General features: G+C 64.9%; 1 protein-coding gene across 8 annotated transcripts in view; it reads left to right on the top strand.

The window, feature by feature from the left end:
- The window catches only part of FBRSL1 (fibrosin like 1), a 79181-nt gene that overhangs the window by 33192 nt on the left and 20756 nt on the right, over positions 1-25233 (top strand). For 7 of the 8 annotated variants that reach the window (XM_053206663.1, XM_053206665.1, XM_053206664.1 and 4 more), the window contains exon 5: positions 14534-14563. The exons of the other annotated variant lie outside the window; for it this stretch is intronic. In XM_053206663.1, the coding sequence (XP_053062638.1) occupies positions 14534-14563 (30 nt within the window). The remainder of the gene's footprint in view (positions 1-14533; positions 14564-25233) is intronic. 8 annotated transcript variants of the gene reach the window in all.

Raw genomic sequence — 25233 nt, 5'->3', positions numbered from 1 at the left:
GCCCGCTCAGGGCCCTGCCCTGGAGAGACCTCCTCAGGGAGTAGGGGCGGGGGGGGGGGGGACCCTGCCTCTGGAGGCCTGCCAGGAAGCAGTTGGAGTGAAGGGCCCTGGGGCCTGAGTGACTGCTCCCCCCTCCCCTGGGGACTCGACTCCCCGCACCACAGCCGTGCTGGCAGGCAGCCCTCTGGCCTTAGCTCTGCTCGGGGCCAAGGGCAGGAGGGGCTGGCCTTGCCGAATGGCTCCAGCTGTGTGGGGACCCCTACTCTGCCCCTGGTCCAGGGGAGCAGCCCCTGCCCGGTCCTCACGACTTCATTTCATTTCCCCTTAAGTGTCAGGAGGAACGTTAATGACACCATAAAACCCAGAGCTCCGTAAAAGCCATTTCTGCAGATTTACGGCCATTTGGGCTCACTGGAGGGCGGGGCCGGGGCTCCGCCCGCCTCATCCCTGCAGCCCCTGATTTACTGCGAGTTCCAGAGTTCCAGGGCCTGCTGGGCTGGTTACATAAATCACAGCGGCTTTTTATAGGGTGTCATCAACCCGCTGACTCGCTGTGTGGCAGGGCTACCCCGCACCCCTGGCCCTCCCTTGACCCCCGGCCATCCAACTCAGGGTCTGCCGCCCGGGCGGCTGTGCCTTCGGGTTCCAACCCGGATCAGGTGTGGTGCTTTCCAGCTTTGCCCATGAGGGCCGTACGTTTCTGGGTGGTGGTCACATCCAGACGCCAGAGGGGCGTCTCTCTGGGGGAACCCTGCCCTCCTCAGGCAGCTGTGACTCCCTTGCCCCCAGTCACAGCCACGGGTGACAGCCTCCTCCTCCCACGGGCCTGGGCAGTCCCCACGTCCCAGCCACTCTCGGAGGTGACCACGCTGAGCACGCAGCCTCTGACCAGGAGCTGTGCAGGCACTGGGCTCCGGTGAGAGACAGGGCTAGTGGGCCTGTGGTACGGGGGCAGCTGGCAGTAACGTGCTGTGGTCGGGATCAGAGAGAGTGAGGGGCCAGAACCCCCACCAGCAGGTGAGGTGAGGGATGTGGGCTGGTCCCAGAGGGCCCCCTAGAGAGGCCAGGCCCAGGGATGCCCCATTTGGAGCCTCCTTCTATGTCCAAGTCCCCTTGGGCTGCTGGGGTCTCCCTGCCCTGAGCTTCCTTGCCAAGCCACTGGACAGCCCTTCTGCTCCCAGATTGTGTGCGTCATTCACGGTCTTCTCCCCAGAGAGCTTTTTTGAATGTTTCCTGGAGAAGAACCCATAATTAAGGTGCCAGCTGCTTGCAACTTAACCCCGCACGGCTGTTGCACGGGAGTGACAGGTGGCGGCAGGGACAGGCTCCGCCTGCTGCTGGGGCCGTGGGGGTTCCTATGTGTGCACACCAGACCCTGGCACGTGCAGATGTGTGCACTAGGCCCTGGTGTGAGTGGGTGTGTGTGCTGGTCCCTGGCACGTGCCTGTGGGCCCTGCAGGGTGTGGGTGGTTGGCCCCATCCTCCCCGAAGCAGAGGTTTCTCTGGCCTCGGGGAGCCGGAACTGACCCAGGTGACCCTCGTCCAGTAGGAGCAGGCAGAGTGGGGCGGGTGGGTGGCCAGGCCCAGGCCTGGAAAACACAGTGAGTTCAGCACCCAGATCTCTGCGTGCCTCGGGCCCTCAGGGCCGTCTGTGGTGCTGGCAATGCCCGCCAGGGGTGTGAGGGCTGGGCCAGCTGGACTGGGCAGAGGGGTTGCAGCCCTGCCTCTGGATCCGGGCATCACCATGGGAGCCTGGACACTTAGGCGTGTGCGTGTGCGGGTGTGTGCGTCATGGGACCCTGGACACTTGAGTGTGTGTGTGTGTGTGTGGGCATGAGCATCATGGGACCCCTGGACACGTGTGCGTGTGCGGGTGTGTGCCATGGGACCCTAGACTCTTGAGCTTGTGTGTGTGTATCATGGGACCCTGGGCACTTGAGCGCATATGTGTGAGGGTGTGTGTGTCATGGGACGACCCTGGACCCTTGAGCGTGTGCGTGTGTGGGCGTGTGCGTGGCGTTTCAGTGGGTAGGTCGTGTGGCTTCTGCGTGCCCTTGCCTTGTGTGCAGCTCCGTGTGGCTCTCGGTGAGAGGAGGGTGTGTGCCACGTCCCCCTGTGTGTTGACATGTGTCTGGCAGGTGGTCTCTCCGTGTGGCTGTGGTGGGGCTGTGCACACCAGCACCTAGAGGTGTCTCGTGTTTCTCCGTGAGCCGTGTGTAAGTGCCAGGTGTGGCACAGATGCGTCCCATTTGTGTGTGGCTGACTGCAGGCGGGCCACACGTGCCTGTGTGTGACCCGTGGCCCCTGCCGCTCGGGTGTGTCTGCAGTTGGGGCCTCAGCAGGGCTCGTGCCCGTCTTTGCCCGTCCCTGACGGCGTCCTTGCACTAGGTGCTTATAGACTGGACTTAAAGGGGCTTAATTCTGTGAGGTTCTTACCCCAGCGAATCCCCAATTATTGCCCATCCTTAACAGCTCCTGTCCCGAAAGCTTGGTGCAGCCTCCCCGGCTCACCATCAGATGCTAGTGCCATGAAATTAGTTGGAAAGGAATTCTCTCAATTTGGCTGCTTGCAACTGAGAGCATGATGACCCATCTCCCTCCCCAGCAGGGACTTGGGGTTTCCTTTATTAGAGAGAAGCGAGGGTCCAGATGGCTACTGAGGCCGGGAGGCCGGCCCTGCCCTCTGCATCCCGAGTGAGTGTGGTGGTCGGTGCTCAGAATGTTCTGGAAGGGGTCTGTGCTCACAGAGGTATGGGGGGCCTGGCAGAGCCCCGACAGGTGAGGCCATCAGCCAGGCAGGTCTCAGGTCTCTCCGTGGTGGACATTGTTGCCATGGCGATGACCCCCCCCAACCTCCAGAGGAGGACACTGAGGTGCGGGGGGTCAGAGAGCCCCCCCAGGTACCCACTGAGGGGCCCAGCCGAGATGCGGAGCACAGCCGGCGGGCCAGGCCTGCTCTGGTCTGTCACCATCAAGAGGGAGCCGCCTTCCCGGCACCTTGTCCCGCCCCTCGCTCGCCGGCCCCGCCCCCCGCCCGCTGGGGCTCCCAAGCCTGTTCCGCCCTCGGTTCGGGCTCGGGCTCGGGCGATTCTCCTGGCCCACAAAGGTGCTTGCGCGTTGTCCCCCCTCGACGAGCGCTCATAGTCTGTTCTGCACCCGTCACTGGTGCTGGTAAGGAACCGAATGGCCAATGTCCCTGCCCTGCGGGCCTCACGGTGCCGCGGAGAAGACAGTGAATAGAGCAGATAAGTACCACTCCCAGGTGGAGGCGGTGAGCGCAGCGGTGCGAAGGCGGTAGGAAGGTGAATGTGGTGCGGCAGGGGAGGCGTCTGCACCACGCCAGTGGCACCGGGAGCCCCCGGGGCCACGGCCCTGCCGTGGGAGGGGCCCACCTCTGTGTGTGAAGAGGCGGGGTGGCAGCTGCTGCGGGAGGGGTCCCCACCTGCAGGAGGGTCCAGGCGAGGCTCTAATTGGACTCCGGGCAGGATGGGGAGGAAGGGGTGTCTGCCAGGCCAGGCAGCCGGGAGGGGAGGGGTGTGTGTGGGAGAGCCGGCTCATCTGGGTTGAGTAGCGCCCCACCTGCTAGACCTGCCAGGGCAGTAGCCCCTCACGCAGGGTGGAACGAGCCGCTTGGCCTGATCGCCTTGGGGGGATTTCTGGAAACTGACTGTAAGACTTTGGTTGGGCTACGGACCGCTGCCGGTCTCAGCACCTCCTGCCCACGGGCCGGGCCGTGGGGGGAGGCTGCCTCGGACTGTGCTGTGCCCCAGGCTGTCCCCTTCACCTCAGTGCCTGGGCAGCCGGGCAGACCTGAGAGCACCTGGCAGGGCCCCAGCTGGTGGCGGGCCGGTGCCCGTCAGTTGCTGAGGAAGCCCGGAGGGGCTCAGTGTGGAAAGACCACTCCCTTGCCTGGGCCTCCGCTCCCCCGCTGTGGGCCTCCCTGTGTGGCCCCCGCGTGGGCCGGTTCGGCCTCCTCACAGCATTAGGGCGCCTTAGCGAGAGCCGGGAGGAGGCAGTGTCGGCGGTGTGACTTCCACACCCTCTCTCGTCACCAGAGAGCCACTTGGACTCAAGGGGCAGGTCCGAGGCCCCCTTCCTCGGCAGGAGGGTGCCCACGCTTTGTGAGCGGACACAGACTGATGGGCACACGCACCCCTCACCCGTTCCGACCCGGCCTCTCCTTCCCCGGGGCCGGGGGCGCAGCAGGTCTGTGCCGGCGAAGACAGGCGTGCGCGTGCACGAGGCAGCTAGCGCCTGCAGCCGACGTCTGCGAGTGCCTGCAGCGTGCCGGGCCCTGTGTGGCTGTGAATGAGGCTGACCCGAGCTCCGGCCAAAACAGCAGCAGGGCCACACGGAGGGCCACGTGTGTGTGATTCAGCACACGCGTTGGTCCCCCTGTGGCCTTGGGCCACCACTTCCTCCAGGGACAGTGGTGGTAGGTCCTGGCTCTGTGCGTGGTGTCCCGCCCTCCGTCGTGCCTTCTGGGTGCTGAGTCCAGGTGGGCCCTGTGCTTGCTGGGGCCAAGCAGGTGGCCCCCCCCCGGGGACAGGGACAGAGCTCGAGGTAACTGACCGGTGCATGCAGGCCACTTGCCGGCTCTGCCTCCTCGAGCCAGGGCCATCTGTGGTTAAAGGTGGGGTGTAGCATGAGATGGGGTGGACCTGGGTCCCAGTGAGGTGTCAGATGGCTGGAGGGTGGGCGGACACGTGCAGCGGAACCCCGGCCGGCTGTCTTCTTTGGGGGAGCTGGCGGAGAGGTGCCCGGGGTGTCCCAAGCCGTCATGAGACCTGCTCGCTCCCTAGGAGTGGCCGCCCCCACACAGCGCAGGCTGTGTCTTTACGAGGCAGGTTTACGACATCCATCACCCTGCTCCTTGGGCCACTTCTGAGCGGCCGTAATTTGTACAAAAGCAATAAAAACCAGTCAGCCTGTCCCTGGAGTCAGGGAGCTGCATTCTCCTAACGACCTCTGAGCACAGGGCAGTCCTTGAGCCGCTGCTCAGGGGACGGCGGGGACGGTGGGGGTGTGCACTGGGCACAGTGTCCTTCCCTGTGACGCAGCCCCAGCCAGTGCCTGGTGTCTCTTTTCAGAGGATCCAGTGTCTACCCACCCTTCATTCACTCAGCCCACCGCCTAGGGCCCTGGGGTGCAGCCGTGGCCCACGTGTGTCCAGCTGGTAGAACACAGAGGCCCCTCCCTGTGGGTGGGTGAAGAGCCCCTGTGTCCCGGGCGCCTGTCACCCGGCGCTTCAGCCCGGCTGGGTCAGGGGGTATCAGCCCCAGCTGGGCAGGGCCACTTTCTCAGGCTGGTTGTGAGATTCCGAATGTGGCCCTAGGGTACCTCCAAGATTGTGTTCCCGGGGAAGCCGACCCTGATGTGGAAGCTGATGAGGGTTTGACCCAGAACAGCCAGGCTGGCCCTTTATTGCTGTGCAGTCTGTGGATGGGGCACCGGGAGGGGCGTGGCCTTAGGGGCCTCTGCTCCCCAGCTCCCTTCCTGTGCCCCAGGGCTGCAGGCCCCACTCCCGGAGCCAGGTAGCAGGATGTTCCTGGAAGGGGGCAGGGCAGTGAAGTGCTGTGCACTCCCAGGTAGGGCAAGGACAGGACAGAGGATGAAATGATGAACAGGCGACCTACCCAGTACCTTAGTTGCTGGCGAATGGTCTTAGGAAAGATACGGGCGGAGGGGGTGCCGGGGTAGAGGGGGAGGGGTGCCCGGGTTGGGGGGAGGGCCCTCAATCTCCGACTTTATCTTGTACGAGCAGGTTCTGAAGGTAACTGTGTGTGTCTGACAGGTTCTACCTGCCTGGACAGTCACGTGGGCACATTTCTGTACCTCGTCTCTCTGTGGCCATTTTCTGCAGGTAGCCTGGGCCTGGTCCCCTTGCTCTGCCGTCCCAGGTGAGGTCAGCCTAGCCAGGGCAGGGTGTGCCCCAGGCACACCAGGGTTGCATGCCCTCCCCTTCCCGGGTTTCTGGGGACTCACCCTGCTGGACAGAGAAACTTCCCACCCCCACTCCTTTGTCCTGCCAGATGCTGGAGGTGGGAAGGAACAGTCCCCCTGGAGGGTCCACCCCCACCACCGCCAGTGTTCTGCCCGCCACCCCCACTCACAGAGCAGTGCTGCGTGTGTGCTGAGCTGGTCGGTCACCGTCGGGTCAGGGCAGCACAGCCCAGGACGGCCATGAGCGCCTCCGCCCCCAGCCCTGGGACCTGGTGCCGTGGGCAGCACCTGCCACCAGCACCTGCCGTCCTGCTGGGGCCGCGCCAGAGCTGCCTGAAAGGGTCACGTGTGGCTCCTGCGCGCCGGGATGGGGGACAGGGACGGCCCCTGCTCGCATTCCTCCCCGCGCTCCACAGCGCCACAGAGCCCTGTCCTAGAGGGAAGGGCCAGCTGGGTAAGGTCAGGCCAGGGTCTGCACTGCAGGGGAGGAGCGTGACGCTGCCCTGGGGCTGGGGGCCTCAGTGTTCTCTGGGAGAGGGCCAGGGCGGGAGCCCTACAGGGCCACAGAGACAGAGAAAGTGTTTGCTGTTCCTGTGCCATCTCCGAGTGCACACGGTTCTGGGGCCCTGCGCGTCCGTGGCGGTGGCCCCGGGAGCTCCCCCGCACCGACGGTGCAAGCAGGGCAGATCTCTGGTGCCTGCCCTTCTGGGCAGACGGCAGGAGAAAGCAGACCCGACAGGTGCTTTCACACAGTGTTGGCCACCAGTAGGAGACCCTCACTGAGAGAGGGGCAAGCACGGGGTGCCAGGCGGGGGGCAAGGTCAAGGTCCAGACAGAGAGCTAGAAGGAAAGGGCCACGTGGAAGCTGAGGGGGCCTAGCCGGCTCATGGGGCCAAAAGGGTGCCGGCTTCAGGCAAGGCTTGTCCCAGCAGCCCAAACACGTGCAGCCCATTGGCACTTCTCTGGGCAGATGGCTCCATGAGGGGTGGGGCGCTGTCGGCAAGAGGGGACTGGGTTCTGGGAGGCATCAGGGCCCTCCAGCTGGGGGCCTGGAACCCTGAGCACAGTTGTCTGTGCCTCGGGGGTCACACAGTTGTGTCACGGCCCTCGTGCTTCTGTCAGAGCAAGGGCCAGATTTAGTGTCGGGAGAGCGTACGTTTGTGAGAAACTGGCTTGTCCAACCGTCTTTGAAACTTCGTCCCCATCGTCATATTTCAAACTGGAAACAGGCGCATAAAAGAGGCTTCAGCCCCGCTACAGGGGGAGCGCCTGAGGGCAGGTGCCCAGCCCTCCGGCCTCGGGGAGCAGCTGACAGAACGCCCCTAACTGGGCAGGTGGGGGTCTGGCACACGGGTGGGCCGCGGGTTGGGCCCCGCTCGGTTTGCGGGGACTGCTAGCAGAAGCCGCCCCGTGTGTCCCCTGCACCCCGTCCCCAAAAACTCCAGGCCTCGCAGAGCCTGTCTCCCTACCTGCTCTCTGTAGGGGAGGCCCCACCACGGGCCACACATGTTCCAGCTGTCCCCTCGCTGCCTCGTGGACTCCAGGGCACCCACTCGGGCCACTTGGGGACATTTGGCCGGGGGAGTGTGAGCCTCGGACACTATGGTCACTCTGCAGTGGCCTCTTGGCTGGGACTACACATGGTGTGGACTCCAGGAAGGCTTGTGGGGGCCATTGCAGCCCCCGTGCCTGTGCCCTGCCTACGCCGCCCCCCCCCCAGCACGCGGGACACCTCAGAGGGCAGGGAGGCTGGCACACTCCCTGCCCGCCTGGCCTGGGGTGCGGGCAGCCCCTGCCCTCCCTTCAGCTGTAGGTCACCGTGGCTTCCCGCCTCTGCCAGGCCCTGCGCTTCGGTTCCCCGTTCCTGCGTCTGGCCTCCAGGCGGGTGCCCGGGAGGGTCCGCCTTCTGCCTGGGACCCTGCTCGGAGCCACTGAGCGCGTAACTGCCCCGGGGCAGTTTGGTGCCGAGTCGTGGGACTCCCGTCTGCCCCGTGACCAGGCCCCAGCCCTGCCCCCAGAGGCCGGACACAGACTCTCTGCACAGGCCCACAAGGACGCCTCCGGGCGGCAGCCACACGCGCGGGAGCCGTGGCTGGAGGGAGGGCGACAGGCCGGGCCTCTGGGAGATTCAATTATGTGGGACACGCGGGGCTGCGAGGGCACAGGAGGTTAGGAATTAATGTTAACGCTGTTCTGGTTGAGACTTTTTGTGTTGATAAATAATTCATGAGGCAGTTAGCGCTTTGAGTCTGACAACACGAGAATATATTAATACAGTCGGCGCCGCGAAAGGTCAGCCGTGTGTGGCGGGGCTGCGGCCCATCTTTTATTCTCCTCTGACACGGGCTCGTTAATGATGCCAGCCCCGCGAGGGCTGGCGGGGGAGCCGCTAACGAGGGACAGGAAGAGGGGGTTTCTGCCGGCCGTGGGCACAGAGGAAGACACGGACCTGAGGGACTGGCAAGGCCCCTGAGGCGGGAGCAGAGGGTCCCCGCCATCCCCTTGAGGCTCGGGGGAGGCGAGCAGGGACCTGATCGTGAGGTGGGGCTGTTTGCCGTCCCAGGTGTTTGTTGAGCGCTTAGTGCGGGCGGGGGGCGGCTCCAGGCCCTGTGGTCAGGGGATTGGAGGAAGCCCAGGAACCCCCGCTCTCATGGGGGCCATGGGGCAGCGGGACGGGGAGAGAACGTGGAGGGGCTGTCGGGCCGGGGTCCAGAGGTGCCACTGAGCACACTGGGGGAGGGCGTTCCACGGGGACGTGTGTGTGTGTGTGTGTGTGTGTGTGTGGCAGCGTGAGTGTGCAGGCACGCGCGTACGTGCGTTATTACACTCACAACGTGGCCTGCAGGTAGGGGAGGCAGGGTTAGCAAGGGGCCCTCGACACCTGTGGGGAGAAGGAGCTGCCGGTGGGGACAGAGGGGCCCAGTGCGGGGCGCAGCGGGGTGCACGGGCAGACAGGTTTGGCCCTGTTGGGGCTCGGACTCCCGAGAGGGACAGGGCCACCCCGGCTATGACGGGAGATGGCGCCCAAGAGCAGCCGGCAACCGGGGCGCCAGGCCTCGGTCCGTACAGGCAGCAGTGTCCCCAATGCTGCCACCACCCTGGGGCGCCACCCGAGCATCCTCTGCCCTGGTAGGCGATCTCAGACAAACTATCCCACGAAACAACACCCAGCTCTCCTCGAGATCTTAGGGAACTGCAACGAGGGAATATTAAAAGTAATTTGTGTTTTGCACAGTGGTGTTGTAGGTTGGCCCCCACTGGGAAACCCAGAATCCCTCAGGAGTGCCATCCCCTTGAGACCCTGCATCAGGAGCGGGAGGAGGACAGGGCAGTTCAGACATCAGCGGTCAGAGCCCAGGTCATGCCTCCGTTCGGTCATCCGTCCATCCGGGCATCTGTCCCCTGCCTGCTCCACGTGGGTACTGTGTGCACCACGCTAAGTTTTCCATCCGTCCATCCATGAATTTGTTCCAGGCCTGCACTGTCTGGGTTCTGTCCAGGGGCAGCAGGTGGGTCATGGGCCAAGCAGTGGAAGGATCAGAATGTTGCCCCGGGTCCTCTTGAGATTCAGAGGCTTGGGGTCTGGCTTCCCCTCTGACCGGGTGCTGGATCTGCCTGGCGCCCTGTGGCCCGGACTTTCCTCGCTGATGTGGGCTCGTGCAGTTGGCTACTCAGAAGCTGCCGCGTTTCCTGCCTCAGCTCAGACTTGGGGCTCAGGGATGGTCCCAGGCTGCCACCAGGCCCCACACTTGTCACCTTGGTGACTGCTCCCAGCCAGGTCTCCAAGGAGGCCTGGGAGCAGGAGACAGAACGCCAGCCCACTTGTCTCTCAGGGCCCCAAAGAGCCCACTGCCCGCCGCTGCCCGTGAGGAGGCCTCCAGATGGGAGGCCGCCCGGAGCTCCCCATTGCACCCGAGACGCAGACTCCCTGGGCGGGAACAGCCTGGGGCTCCCTCCCACCGCTCCTGGCTGTGAGGGGCCGCGCGGGGCTGCCTAGGGGTGCGGCCTAGGGGAGGCAGCCCCGCCCTCGATGATCCCCCTGCTCAGGGAACGTGGCCCCGCCTCCCCCCTCCCACGCGCGCCTGCGCAGCTCCAGCTGCGCGTCTCCGCTAAGTGGGTCTCGCTCACCATCAGCCCGTGGAGGCCGTCAGCACTCGGGCTATTAGGCTGCAGTAACTTAATTGCTCGTTAATTGGGTAATTAGTGCTTTGTTTTGCTTTAAAGCCTAAATACTCATAAAAGTGAATTAGCTGAGTAAACAAGAATGGGATTTTCAGGGTCCCCATCCAGCTATCGTGCATAATTAATCAGGTTCACTGTGACTTTCTGGGCCACAGTGGCCCGGAGCCCTTTGCAGGGTGATACTGTGTGATACCCAGCCCTGTCCCAGCTGCCATGAGGGCGTCCCCGGCTTGGGGTCCTGACCAGAGGGGTCAGATGGAGACCATGGGTTCCAGAGCCCCCTCACCCACTCACCTACTCTGCCTCAGTTTCCCCATCTGTACGCAGGTGGGGCTGTGGTGGCACCTGAGTTGTACAGAAGTAACCTCAGTGAGCAAATGTGCCGTCAGCCTCACCCCCCATACCGTCCCAGGCCTCCCGCTGCTGGGATGCAGGGACGCCTCTGTCCTGCCTGCCCTGCCGGCCCAGCGGACCCCCAGGTCCTAGTGCTTGGCTCCTGCCTCTGGGCCACACGACTGCAAGCAAGTCCCTTTAGCTTCTGAGCCTCCACTTTCTTGTCCGTGTAATGGGCTAATACCACGGCAAGCACTGGTTGGACAGCTCCCGCCTTGTGTCGTGTGACCCACACTTGCGGTGCCATTCAGCACTTGAGATGGTCACCCAGCTGGTCCTGTGGCCGCCCCGGAGGAGACTGCGGCCCCCACCCCACTCCTGGCACCCTTGCCTGCCCATGGGGTCCCGAGGCATGGCCCTGCATTGGTGGTGCTCACTCACATGACTGGGGCGCCCCAGCCCCAGTGCCCAGCCTGTCCACGGCCCCTTGTTTAGCTTGCCCTGCTTACTGGGCGTGCGTTCTGAACCCCCGTGGAGTGCGTGCAGCACGATGGAAGGGAGTACCCTCATGTCCTTCTCCACGGAGGAGGGACACCCACGCAGGCGGAAAGGCAGCCGCTCCCTCCCCCAGGTTCTTCAGAAGCAGTGCCAGCAGGCACAGTGAGACCCATGAGGGGCTACGGGAGGGTGAGAGCCCTAAGCACAGATGAGCTGTCAGCACGGCCACACGCATGGGGACAGGTGGCTCTGTCAGGTCCCCTGGGTGCACACGTGGCGTGCGGTGGGACACCCATTGGACAGGATGCCCAGGCGCTCACGTGACAGAGGCCCAGAGCACACCCTGACACGCGTCGCAACATGCACACGCACGCGTGAGCCATGATGGCGCGCCCAGGGAGAACGACCACAGCGAGGATTCCTCGGGTGTCCCCAGGGCACATGGAAAGTGCATGGACACACCTCAGGGCGCATGGGTCCGGTCCAGGTGGGGTCAGCACTAACTGTCCAGCAGCTCAGACAGTCTGAGTTTCTGCCTCCACGCTCAAGTGAGCTGCATAGAATGTTCCGTTGCCTTCCACCCCCACGTAGACCATGGACCCTGCTGATTTTTCTGGTTTGCAGCTGCTTGGGCCTTTGCGAGCAACAGTGCCCTTCCGGAGTGAGTGCCAGACTGGTGAGAAGTAAGGTTCTCCTTTGCCCCCGGGCAGCTCTGCAAGCTGGACCTCCAGAGGCGGTACCCCAGACTGTGGACCACACCACACGCCTCCTGCTTCGCAGGATAGAGTGGGGCACTGAGTGGGAAGCTGGAACGGGGAGGACTTTCAGCATCCTCATCCAGGACAGGGCCCAGGACAGCTTCTGGGCCCCACGTGAGCAGGAGGGACCCTGCCCCGGCTCCCCGCCTCTCTCCTCTCCACTCCCCGTGGGCACCTCTGGGCCAGGCCCAGGTGCTGGAGCAGCTGATGGGAGCCGGGGGCTCAGCATCAAGTTTCCCCGCCCATGAATCTTTCATGCCTTTGTTTGAGAAATGGAAGGCCAGCGGCCTTCCCCTAAGCTCCGCCGTGAGGCGGTAATTACGTTCGCACCGAGATGAGAAAAAGACACATTTCTGTTGCTGTCGAATGACCGTGTTGATTTGCGTCTCCCGATTCTGGAGGGTGACAAGCAGCCCCACCCGAGCAAGTGGCTGCCCGGGTTTCTGGAAGAAAGGCCTGGTGATGGAGGCCAAGTTCTCCAGACCTCCTGAGCAGGTGCTTGTAGGGGAGCAGGGCACTGTCAGGTGAGAGGTGTCTGTGCCCAGACCCTCTGGGGGGCTAGACGCCTCCAAGGGCTGTTCAGGTGATGTGAGGGAAGAGGCTGAGGCCGATGATAGCGATGGCAAAGATGCTGGTGGTGACGATGCGACGATGGTGGTGATGGTGATAAAGATACCATCGTGCCGTATGTCATGCTGGCTTCGTACCCAGCACTGTTCTAGTGCTCTGCACGGATTCATTCACGGAACCTGCGCAACAGCCCTGTAGGTGAGCCGTTGTCTGTGTTTTGCAGAAGCACAGACTGAGGCACAGAGAGGTCAAGGGACTTGCCCAGGCCTGCACAGCATAGGTGGTGGTACAGCGTCCCAGCGGGCGTCTGCTCCGGAGCCCGTGTTGTGGCCTCCCAGCCATAGCCAGCACGTCTCCTCGGGGCCTGGAGTCTGTCCTGTGCTCCGTGGACTCCCCGCCTGGACACCCATCCACGCCGGGGCCACCCGGCCCAACCCTGTGAAGGTCACCTCGCTCAAGCGGCCCCTGTAAGACGGATGTGGCTCTTTTTCCCTCCTTGCCCTGATTAATTGCCTCATTCAGTTCCGACTCTATTGCAGTTAAACATTAATTCAGTAGGACTTAATAACGCGAATTCATTTACGACGTGGCCTGTGCTGGCTGACAGGGGTGTGCTGTTTGGTTAATTATAGGATCCGTGCACTCGCCGCAACGCACCCTCACCCCGCCTTGATTGTCGAGCCATTAAGCTCTCATCGCGACACCAAAAGCCGTGGGGAGAGGTGTGAGGCGGCCCGGCCTGGGGGGTTCCGGGTGCCCCAACGCGGTCTGGCCGCACATGAGGCCCAGCCCTCCCGGCAGGGTGAAGGGACCGCGATGTCCAGCCCAAGGGCTTGGTGCCACTAACGGAGCAGGAAGAGGCCCGGCGGGGGGCCTCCCACAGCTCTGCCAGCAGCTTGGCTGTTCTGCGCCAGCTGTGCACGGGCCCCCTTCCAGGGCCCCCTCCCACAGGCCACGACCCTCTGGCCCCCACCCCTTCTCTGCCAGCACAGAGACCCTGGCCTTCCCTGTCTCTAGGCCGGGGCTCCCACAGCAGAGTTCAGTCCCAGCTCACTGGGACTGCACAGTGACACTCCACGTGTTCTGCAATGTTCCAGACCCTCCTCGCCTTCCCATATGCCTCCTGAGTTTCAGCCCCTCTCCCCTCTCCCCACCCCCGGACCCGGCCACGCAGGATTGCCCTGGCCTCTAGTAGCCATGTGGCCAGCACACTGTGGGCCCACCGGTGCCTTCTGTGAAAGGACCTCCCCCCGATGCCGGGGGTCGGGGGGCCTCTGTCCAGGCCCTGCGGGGGGGGGGGTCCGTGGGGCTGAGGGTGGGAAGCTCGTGGCCTCAGAAGACCCCCCCCAACGTGCCCAGCCCCCAGGGTCACTTTAGGCTACAGCGAGTGGCACACGTGCGCAACTCTGTGAGCTTTGTCGTGGAGCGCACCCCTGCCCTCACCCCGGCCCCCTCCCTGCACTAACCAAGTGGAGGGCACCGCGCAAGCAGTGCGTACCCCTGACTCCCTCCCACCCTCCTGCGTGGCCCCCGGAGATTTCTCTTCAGCGGGATAATTCATCTGACGGGACGGGTCGTAATTGCAGTTGCTGGAAAGGGATTATTTTTCTTTATGTTCTTGCAGGGGGGCAGGGGGGCATTGCTGTGGGTCTAGAGGAGCAGTCTTTCTTTTTAAAGCTCTGCGTACTGAAAACGGAAAACAAAGATTTGTTCGCATGATTGCCAGCCTTCCTTTAAAGCAGCCAAGCTGACACGTGGAGTGGTTTATGCCCAGTCTGTGGAGGCTCTCCCGCAGGCGGTGCTGTGGCCACAGCCTGTCCTGACCCCCTTGTCTGTCCCGGGGGTCCGGGCTCGCTAGCCCCTCGCCCTCCCTGCCGCCCCTTCAAGCCGGGCCAGGCTCCCGTGTCCTTGCCCAGAGGACACCCCCGATCCCTTCCCCGGGCCCCCACCCCCATCCGTGGGCCTCGTGAAGTGTGTGGGGTGTGGCCTGTGCCCGCCACCCAGGAGACCAAGCTCTTCCCGCCTGGAGACCAGCATGTGGGAGGAGGCCTGAGGGGATCGCAGGGTAGCAGCTCTGTCCCAGGACGGGGGTGATGCTGCTCCAGGTGTGGCTCACTCTGGGCCCCAGGGTCTGCCTGGCCGGCCCCACAGAGCCCTTGACCGAGTCCCCCTCTCCCCACAAGCCCCCCCCGCCGCCCTGCCTAGGGGTGCTGCGGGGCTCTGACTCTCCTCTGTCTCTCTCCCCGCAGTGTGACAGCGAGAGTGAAGGGGACGACAAGGTAAGCCCCCCCCACCTCCTCCTGAGACCTCCACCCACAGGGGTGCAGAGGACACAGGTCCAGGCCCCGGCTCCACCAGGGCTCCCTGGGATGGAGACCGCCAGGGGCAGAGCAGGGTGGGAGGGCAGCTTTCCAGGCTGGGGGCTGTAAACGTCACCAGAAAATAGAGACTTCCGTTAATAGCAGTGTGCTAGCACCTCATAATTACCCTCCTTTTCAGGAACAATGAAATTCCCATTAACTCAGGATTTATGCAGCTGGAGAAACCACAGTGCAGGCCTCCTTAGGGCCCTCGGTCCTGGTCATCTACCGGCCCTGGGGTGTTTTGTGGGGAGCAGGGAAAGAGGCCTCCCAGAGCCCTGAGCTCAGCAGCTGGGCGCCTTATGGGCAGAGATGCTCCCCGGCCCCCACCGGCCCAGGCTCCTGCACTTGCTGTGGGCCTCTCCCCCAGCCCAGGGAGAGGGGGAGGGCACCGAGCCTCCCTGACGGAGGGAGGGTAAGGGTCACACGCCTGGACCCCAGGCAGGCCGGGTGCATAGTCCTCTCGGACACGTGAACGGCCCACCTGGGAAGAGTCGTAGCTGGTGATGAGGCTGCAGGTGATGGCCGTGCACCAGGCTGCAGCAAGGGGCTGAGCGGGTAAGGGGGACGGACGTCCAGGCCATGGGGACGGTGCGATCAAGCGCTCTTTTCGGGAGGTGGGCCGAAGGGCCCCCTGAACACCGGCTCTGAGGCAAGTTGTATGACACGGGGTAAAGTCCCACGGGACGTCTGTGTGCTGTGTGACCTTGGTTCCCGCTTACCTGGTGTGTCCCCGCCTGTCCCGGGGGGACAGCCAGACGGCCCCTGTCGGGAGACAAATACGTGAGCAAGTGTGCAAAGGACTGGAAAGCCGCCTGGCAGGACAGGCCTGCAGAGGACCCCTGGGGGTCCAGGTGACCAGCCTTGGAGCCTGGGAGGGGGACAGCAAGGGGCAGGAGTCACCACGGCGGTGGGGGCGGGGGTGGAGAGAGGAATGGTGCGGATGGGTGAGGGCCGAGTCCCAGGGCATGCCATCCGAGGCAAGTCAGCCTGGAGGTCCCACGTGGGCTTGTCCCTGCGGTCTGGATGGTTGGGGGAAGGTGGCCGGAGGCCGGGCAGCTGGGAAAGAACGCCATCGCCATAGGGGTCCCCTGAGGCACTTCCGTGGCTGTCATGGGCCCTGGGACGGGCGTGCGTCCACGAGAACAGTCGTTCCGAGATCTCCTGAGTGAGTTAGATTATGCGCCTGGGCCACTACGTCGCCCTCGGCCTGTCCTTGATCTAAAAACACCTTGCAGGCAGCTCTCTCTGAGGCCAGGGCCTGCTCGAGGGGGTTCCAGAGGCCGCCGGCCGCCGCCATTAGGGCCCCTGGCCTGTTTCCACAGAAGAAACCGAACCGCTACCCCCACGCTGGTTCCTTCCATCTGTCCAAGCCCTGACGCTGCTGCGGTTGGTACCCCGCCTTCTAGAACCGCTGCCTCCTTCCCTCTGGCAGCACAGGGCCGACCCTGGCCCCCTAGGGGCCTCCAGAGCTCGGCCTGGCCCCTTGGTCGTGCCCGGTCCTGCCTGTTCTCTGCTTGTGAGTCCAGCCCTGCTACAAGAGGTGGAGGCCGCGCCCCAGGAACGAGAGGTCACTGCTGACGTGGCCATCGGTGCCCTGGAGTGGGTGGCAGGCCACGGCCGAGGGTAGCAGGTGGCCGGAGCTTTGGCCTCCTCCGCACTCACATCTGGCAGGGAGCCCACAGGCCGGTCCCGGCCGGGGAGCGGGGGAGAGCAGGTACGGGGCGGGCAGTGGGGTGCACCGCGGACAGGAGCAGGGCAGGGCTCAGAGCTGATGGTTCTTGTCTTCCTGCGGATCCCCTCGTAAACTGCTGCCCTAGAGGGTGTTAGGACGGCCAGAGTCTGGGTTCCAGGGCCCCCTGCCTGGAGGGGCTGGCTGGCGTCTGTGTTGGGGCCCATGTCTCTGCCATGTGAGGTGTGGTCACTTGGCCCAGACCCGCCTCGGGCTGTGACTGGGGCCCGAAGCTGCGGGTCCTGGGAAGGAAGGGGGATGGTGGCCATGGGCAGGGCCAGCCCCCCCCACTGCTGCGTGCTGGGCCCCAGCCATGGCCGTGGTCTGCACGGGTGATGTGACCACACATCCCGCCCCGGCGTGTGACGGCCTCTGGCTCCATCGCAGGTCAGGTGGCGGGCCATGCCTCCCCTTGTCCCCAGCTTCAGGGAGGCTGGGGCCAGAGGAGGAAGCAGGGCCGCCCCCTCCCCCCCCCCCCGCCTCCCCCGTCTCCCGCCCCAGCATCCCCACCCGCGTCAGGGTCATAGAGACACCTGTCTTGGGCCACGGCAAGCTCTGAGTCAGTTAACTCGGAGTGAGTGAGCCACCGTGTTTCAGCAAGCCCTCGGCTGGAGGGCCCGGGAAAGGGCTCAGGTTGGTCCCTGGTCGCCCGGGTTTGCCGCTCCCATGAGTGTCTGGATCGTCTGTGACAGTAGGCCGCGTCCCCGCGCAGCTTGGGAGGGAGGCCCAAGCCAGGGCTGAGACTCCACGCAGCTGACCCTGGTTCTGCACGGGCTGGGCGGGTGAGGGCCCGGACGGGGCCCTAAAGCTGCAGGATTGCTTCCCAGAGAGGCTGCCTGGAGCGAGGGCTCCCTGAGGAATGGTTCGCCATCCACTGCCGATGCATGTCCGCATCTCTGCCTCTCTGCCCCTGGGGTGGGCCGTGCCCGGTTGGCACCGGCTGGGCCACTGTACCTGTGCTGCGGAGGTCCAGCCCCGCCTCCCCCCGCCCTCACTGCCTCGCATCTGGACAGAGCACAGGCCCTTTGGTCCCCTCCCAAGTCTGCCCTCATCCGACGCAGAGACCCATACCGCCCGCACACCGGAGCCTCCCAGCCCTCAGTCCTGGCGCTCAAGGTGCACGTGCCAGCTCAGCCACACGGCCCACGTTGGTTAGGGCCCGCGTGTGGCTGCCATAGTGGAAACGGGAGTTAAGAGTGATTTGATAGAGGACTTGGTCTCTCACACCTAAAAGTGCAGGCTGGGCCCTCAGGCTGCCGTGGGCTGTCCGTGCTCAGCAGGCTGCTGTCTGTCGGCCTGGCCAGACTTCACATACGGCTTTCCCCCTCACAGTGACCCCTTGCCCGTGAAGGCCGCGGTGCCACGTCTCCCGCAGCTTGCCTCCCACCGCACTGATCGCCTCCTGCGTGGTGAGGCGGGGAATGTTGGTGCAGAATGTCCGGTGGGGCTGGAGCAGAGGGGGAGAGGGAGGGAGAGCGCGTGAGTTCACAGGGGCCCGTTGTGTAGATCATAGTGGGAAGCTGAGAGGGAACCACTGTCCCAAGAGGTCCCTGTCCCTCCAGGCTGCACGGGGATACCGTGCCCGGTGGGTGTTGCCTGCGGCGCAGACCCCTTAGTTTCCCCCACGGCAAGGACACCCCCTTACTCAAAACCGCTTGGTTCTGGAGTTTAGGGGGGTGAGTAGTGAGTTCGGATAGCAAGAGAGACCCGACTTCCTTCTGCCTTCCTTTGCTGACCCAGGCTGGGTTTCTGGGTGATGGGTAACTTCCTCCCAGCCCGTCAAGAGGCAGGTGCAGCTCAGAGGGTGTGGTGCACGCTCCCCCCCCCCCCCACCCCTGGTCCAGCTCACCCGCACACTCAGCTCTTCCCCCACCCCTCCCCCACCCCCCCATCCAGCTCGCCTGCCAGACGAGCCAGAGAAGGGCCTCTGCCCTCTGCAGCCCCGACCTGTCTCCAGGCGCACGGCAGGGTGAGGTCATTCGCCCCTTCCAGGAGGAGCTGGTCAGGGGAGGAAGGTCAGGTGTCCCCACAGTATATCTGGAAGGGCAGAGCCCTGACTTATAGGACTGTAAGAGCACGGGAGTGAGAGACAGAGCCATCCACGTGGGGCCTGGCCGCGGGGTGCCTCCCAGACACTCGCTCAGCCCCGGGGCACTCGTGTACCACACAGCGTCCCAACGGGCTCCACTTGTCACTCTGCTTGCTGTGTGGCGGGCAGAAGACGCCGACGCGGCTCTGGGGCTGGGGGGGTGGGGGCAGCTGCACGTGCAGCCTGGGAAGGAGGGCGACGGTGTGCGGCTCGGGCCCTGGATCTGTCCGCGCTGGCAGGATGCGCGCGCTGGACCCGGGAAAGCATGGCCGGTGGGCAGCACCCAGGGAGGTCACCCCCCGGACGGGGCAGCGAGCGGGCCAGGCTCCCTCTCTGCCAGCCTGTTTGCTCCTCCTAGACCTGCCGGGGTCTGAGGTCAGATGCACCCGCGCCTTCTGTCGGCCCCGCCACCCCTCCCTCACTGGTCCCCTGGGCTGCTGCCAACCCATCCCCCGCTTCACCCCTGGCCTTGGGCTCTGTGTCCGCCCAACAGCATCCCTGGAGGAAGGCCTCCCCGTCGCCTCCCCCTGCGGGTGGTCACCCCCCCCCCCCCGTCGCCTCCCCCTGCGGGTGGCCACCCCCACCCCACCCCCACCCCCGTCGCCTCCCCCTGCGGGTGGCCACCCCCACCCCTCCTGACAGGCCAGGCTCTGCCCCTGAGCACCCCATCCCGGCCCTACTGCGGGCGCCGGCTGCTGGCAGGGAAGGCATCCTGGGCTGCCAGATGGCCCCTCCGCAAGGCTGTGGGTGGTGTCTAACCGCTTTTTTATTGGAAAAGTATGGGGTGAAAAATTGCGTGGGGCTCACCAGGCAGCCTCCTGGGCCTGGACTGGCTGCCGTCAGCCCAAGTGGCCCCCCCAGGTGGCCGCGGCCGCGCGCTCCCTCGTAGGCAGGCTGTCTGTCTGGCCTGCCAGATCCCCTGTGAGGACACACCCCCAGCGCCAGGCTCTGCCTGCCCCTGAGCAGCTGGCCAGCCAGTGGGGGCAGGGGTCGTCTGTGGCCACCGGCACCTGTACGGCCAGCCCGCACCCTCTGGGCTTCACTTCCTCTCTGCTAAGTGGGTGCTGGTGGTCTGGGGTGGGTGAAGGCGAGCGTTCCGGGCATAGGTGCGAGCGTCTGGCCCGTACACAGCACGTTGGGGGCTGCCCCAAATGAGCCAAGCGGGCATCTGTGCCCCTGGGTCAGCCTCGCTCCTTCTGTGCTGTCTGCAGGGAGCACACGCCCTGGACCAGGCTTCCCTGTGCCTGACTGGGGTCCTCTCTGAACCTCTGCTTTATCTCTGCAACGAGGCTCACGGAGTCCACCTCCCGGGCCCCCGTGAACTGCAAGGTGAGGGCGCCGTGGACCAAACAGCAGAGCCCCTGCCCTCCGGCCCGTAACCCAAAGGATCCTGGGAGGAGGAGGGCCCATGCTCAGAGCAGCAGCCGCTTGTGTCCTGGGATCACCCCCCTCTGGTGGGGGCGGGGGCGCTTGTACTTGCCCCCCAGGCCAGCCGCCTCCCGAATTAGCACCTGCAGCCCCTCCTGCAGGAAGCCTCCTGGCCCTCGGAGCTCCCTGCTTCCCCACGTGGCTCTCCTAGACCCGCTCCCGGGAACACCTGCCCAGGAGTCCGTAGGAGGCCCTCCTGTCCCCCTCACCTGGCGTCCTGCCTCCCAGCCAGCTGCCGTGGGGATGACGGTGCAGGGAGCCTGTGCTCCCCTGCACCCCATGTGGGTGCTGGGAATGCTGTGGCGGTGGGGGCGGGGGCAGTGAAGCCAACCCCTACTCTGAGCTGTGCCCACAGTGTCTTTCCTGGGTCTGTCCAAGGCAGGGTCTTGGGCCGTTTGCTTACTGAGGGTCCAGGCAGGCACTGGGTGTGGCATGTAGGTCCCAGCAAGGACCATCAGCTCACCTGGCCCCAGACAACCCTCTGTTACCCGTTCTGAGCAGGGCATCTGAGGGACAGAAAGCCTCAGTGATATGCCCCGGGTCCCCCAGAGTGAGGATCCACCAGGACTGGAAGCCCCCCCGGGACGGTCAGGCCATGGTGTCCTGGCAGAGGTGGTGTGGCCTGGGCTCTGGCTGCAGGGGTGGGGGTCACCTTAGCACCTGCTGTGACAACTTGTCACAAACCCAGTGGCTTCAAACAGCTCAAGCGTTATAGTTGTGGAGGTAGCGAGTGTGAAATGGGTTTCACGAGGCCAGAACGGAAGCGTCAGCCTAGGCGGCTCCTTCTGGAGGCTCCAGGGAGCACACGATTCCTTTCCAGCCGTGTGGCCTCCCTGCCGGCTCCTCACATCAGGTCTCCACCTCTGTTGTCACGTCTCCTCGGATCTGACGCTCCTCCTCCTCCTCCTCCTCCTCCTCCTCCCTCTTGTAAGGACCCTTGTGACCAGGTTGGGTTCGCCAGGGTCCTCCAGGCTTGCATCCTGGAGGATGTGTGTAAAGCCCCGTGGCCTTGTAGGGTGACCGACATGTTCACAGGCTCCGAGGATTAGGACACGGGTGTCATAGAGACCGCCGTTCTCCTACTACTACTGGGGTACGATGCCCAGGTCTCAGGCCATAGCACAGGGTGGACAGTGCTTTTACGACCAGGGGCCCAGAAGAAGCAGGGCAGGGTGAGGGAGGTGAGGGAGACCAGGATGCCTTGGGTTGCAAGTGACGAACACTCACCTCACAGGAGCCTGAGTGACACAGGGTCCGGGGGAAACAGGCTGGGGAAGAGGACGGGTTTCCCCTGCAGCCAGATGATGCCTCAGGGCCCCGCTGGTCTGGGACAGCCGCCCTGGGCCGCCCCACCGGGGCCAGCCTGGCCCCAGCGCTAGGGAGCGCGCCCCCACAGCCCCACCGGGCCCCTCCGTGGGTGCACACACGGTCCCGGCTGGAGCCGGCAGGACACAGCAGATGTGGAGCCGCTCTCCGGGGACAGAAAGCGGGGGCGAGCACTGACCCCGGGACCCACGGCGTTCAGCAGAGAGCAGAGGTACTGAGGTCATGCGGCTTGCGTGCAGAGCCGGCCTGGAACCTGTCCCCTTCCAACTCAGTGGAGTGACAGGCCCAGATGGTGGGGGCTGTGTGTCCCTCTGTCCCTTCCAGAACTAGCTAAGCAGGACGTGGAGGTGTGGGGCCTGGGGCACCCCCCACGTCCCCCCATCCTGGGGGTCATCCCGGGCCTGCCTGGGGTGGGGGGCCGAGAGAGGGGCCATCTGTCTGTTTGGCCGCTGCCCCTGTGGGTCTGCTCCCCGCTGTGCCCAGAGGGATCATAGTCCCTCCACACCCCACCTGCCCCACTGACCTCACAGGCCTGGTGAAGGCTTTAGGGTGGGTGGTGCTCACCTCCAGTTCAGGTGGGGGCACGGTGGGAACCCCAGGGTCTTTCCGAGCCAGGTGTGGGCTGGGCGCAAGTCAGCCGGCCGGGCACTGGAAGAGGCAGTGAGAGCTTGCAGACCAAGGGGTAGAGGAGGCAGGGGTTAGCGGGGGGTCAAGCCCCCCGCCTGCTGGGGCCTCGGGTGGTCGGAGCTCCCACGCCCACCCTGGCCCCACCGCGGTCCTCTGCCCCTTGGGGGTCCCCCAGCACTGCCCCCCCCCCCGGGGGCCTGGAGCCCCCGACCCCAGAGGGGAAGGCCTGAAGAGCCAGGCCTCCCTGCCATCTGGTGACAAGGGCAGTGGCCAGTGCAGGAGCAGAGGGGGTGGGGGGACAGTGAACAGCCCCTCTCCCACGGGTCTGGGGCCAGAAGTCCAGAATCCAGGTGTGGGCAGGGCACGTGCGCCCTCGGGGCTCCAGGGGAGGGTCCCTCCTGCCTCCTCCGGCCTCGGGGGTCTCTGCCTCCGTCGTCACGTGGCTTCTCCCTGTCTCACCTCTTGGAGGGACAGAGTCCTTGGATTTAGGGCCGCCCTGATCCAGATTTCATCTCGATACCCTTATGTTAATCACCCCTGCAGAGACCCTGATGCCACCGTGGTCACACTCTGAGGCTCTGGGTGGGCGTGTCGTATGGGGCCACTGTCCAGCCAGTGCGGCGGGCTGCCCCGTCCCTCGCGTCCACCTCCCGAACAGCACAAGCCACAGGGCTGCCACAGCCACGGTGTTCGGACGGCGGACGGCCCAGGCCCCCTGCGCCCAGGCCCTGTGGCTCCAGGCAGCGTCCCGGAGGCCGCTCTCCCGGTGCTGGCAGGCCCTCCACGGCCTTCCGAGGGGGTTGTCTCGGTTCTTTGAAACGCCGTGTCGCTGGCACCGTCTCGTCTGGACTCCCCCATGGCTGTTGGCACTGGACTGGTAGCTCCCGGTCAGTAAGGAGGCAGAGCTCGCTGTTTGAGCGGGGTCTGATTTCAGCCTCTGTCAGCCCATCGGTGAGATCTGTGGGCCTTTCTCTCCCAACGCCGGACGCCACCCCCACCCCCAGCGGGGTCTGCCAGTCCTCCCCCAGGGGTTCTCCCGTGCTAGGCCACACTCCCAACATGGCCAGGACGACCAGGGAGGGAGGAGAGGGCACTCGGGCCCGGCCAGCCTGTCCCCCTCCCTGAGACCCCCCTCCCCCCCCCCCCCCCAGCCCTGGCCAGGGCCCTGTCCTTGGTCTCCCTGTCACGGGCCCCACGCCTTTTTATCTGCAGCCTCAGCAGCCACTTACCCCCAGGACGTGGCCTGGGGGGGTGGCGGGGGGGGGTGGTGGCTGTCACCTGCACGGGGCTGATGTGGCTCCCAGTGCCCCCTCCAGGAACTCCCGTGACTCCTATCCTGGAGCTGCTTGGAGCTGCCTGTGACGACAGCTGCGGGTGTGATGCTGCTTGTTGCACTCCGGGTGAGCCCCGAGGGGGTTACGTCGGATTAGGTCTGGCCGCCGCCTCCCTGCCTCTCCGTCACCTGCCGCTCTGTTTCCTTCTAGGTTTCCCCCCTTGTCAGACCTTTCGTGTCGCAGCTGCCTTCCTTCCTAAACCCAGACCTGCCCTGGGTTCTCAGGCCACTTGTACCTCCAGACTGGAGGGGGTGGGGGTGGGGGCTCTCAAGAACACCTCAGTGCCCGAGGCGGCCTGGGGGGCGATGTTTGAAACGAAGACCACATTTCATAGGAAGACCGGTCTCTCCTGGGGCCTGGGGCCTGGGGCTGTGCTGGGCAGGCCGGACAGAGGAGCAGGCGCCTTGTTGAGACCTCAGCAGCAGCCGGATGGCCAGACCCCGGGGCTCCCCCTCGGACAGCGCATCTCCCGCTCTCCTGCCAGTGCCTGAACTGGCCCCACAGTGCCACGCGGTCCCCACCCGCTCTCTGCACCCCCACTGACTCCACCAGGGTAAGGTGTCCGGCCACCTGGGTCCCTCCGCTGTAGGAGGCACAAGGGCAGAACGCACCTCTGGGGGCCCCGAGGGTTCGTGCTCAGACTGCGAGGAGTGCCCGACTTGGCATATGTCTGCCTCCAGGAGGGTGGGGCCTGTCCAGGGTCCCGAGGAAATGACGCAGCCGGGACTCCACGCAGGCCTGTGTGCGCTGTCGTCCCCTCCCCCTCCTGCTTCCACGCAGGCCTCTCTGGGCCTCGGCAGCAAGCCCCTGGTGGACAAGAGTGATGGCAGGGCAGGGCCCCACGCAGGCCCCTGGCCAACCTCGCCCATGGAGGTCCACCTTCCTGTCACCACTGCCACCTGTCACCTCTGATGGAACAGTCCCGTCACCACCCACTCCCTTTGGCCGCCATACCACCTGGCTTGTCACAGCAGCTCCCAGCTGGGCTCCTTGCTCCCCCACCCCCGTCCCCCTCTCCCCCGCTAAAACCTGGAACCACTTCCTCTTGCTCCCTCAAGGCCCTGCCAGGTTGTTCCTGCCTCAGGACCTTAGTACTGGCTGTTAGCTGCCCGAGAAGAGCTCTTCCCCAGGGTTCCCCTCAGCTTGGTCCCCCGCATCTCTGCTCAGAGGCCCCTGATTGCAGGGGCTTCCCTGACAGCCACTCGGAGGAGGACACCCATCTATCTCCCCGCCCCGTTTGCCTTTCCTGCCCACCCTGTGTGCATCATCTTGCCTGTTTCCATGAGCGTTGCCAGCTGCTCCCGCTAGGCTGTAAGCAGGACCCAGGCCTGCCGATGGGCATTTGCATGCAGACTTGCGGGGGGCACCAGCTCTCTGTGGCCCAAGGGCCCGTCTTTCTGCATTCCATCCCCTCATCGGGGTCTCGGTCGCAAACCTAAGGGTTTCCTGTGGCTGCAGGGACAAGCTACCTGCACTTGGGGGCTGAACACCCCACAGACTGGTTATCTCACAGTTCTGGAAACCAGAACTCCAGCACACGTCACGGGGTTAAGTCAAGGTGTGGCTGGGCTTGTCCCTCAGGCTCCAGGGGAGGTTCCCTTCCCTACCTCTTCTGGCCGCGGATGGCACCCACACTCCCGGCTCCTGGCCCTGCCTCAGTCTTCACAGCCACTGGGGTGGCATCTTCCCATCTCCCTCCACTTGTAAGGACCCTGTGATTACACTGCCACCCCCAAATCATCTGCCCATCTCAAGGTCAGCTGGTTAGCAACCTGAATTCCACCCTGTCACGTGGGTACCTATTCACAGATTCATGGGGTTAGGGCATGACATCTCTCAGGGCTCTTTAGCCGCTGAACACGGCGAGGCAAATTGGGACACTCCACTGCCAGAGGCCTTGGAGCCAGGGCTGTGCGGGAGCCCACAACCCTCTGGGGCACGGTGTTGCAGGTGAGGCACACAAGCCCGCAGACACCCACCTGGGAGGCAGAGCCCCGCCCCTGACTCTCCCACCAGGTCTGGCCTCTGCTGCCTTCCCAGAGGAAAAGAATGT

This window comes from Acinonyx jubatus, chromosome D3 (genome assembly GCF_027475565.1).
Source record: "Acinonyx jubatus isolate Ajub_Pintada_27869175 chromosome D3, VMU_Ajub_asm_v1.0, whole genome shotgun sequence".
NCBI classification, from domain to species: domain Eukaryota; kingdom Metazoa; phylum Chordata; class Mammalia; order Carnivora; family Felidae; genus Acinonyx; species Acinonyx jubatus.
The sequence above is the reverse complement of the archived record's forward strand: the minus strand, read 5'-3'. Positions and strand labels throughout refer to the sequence as shown.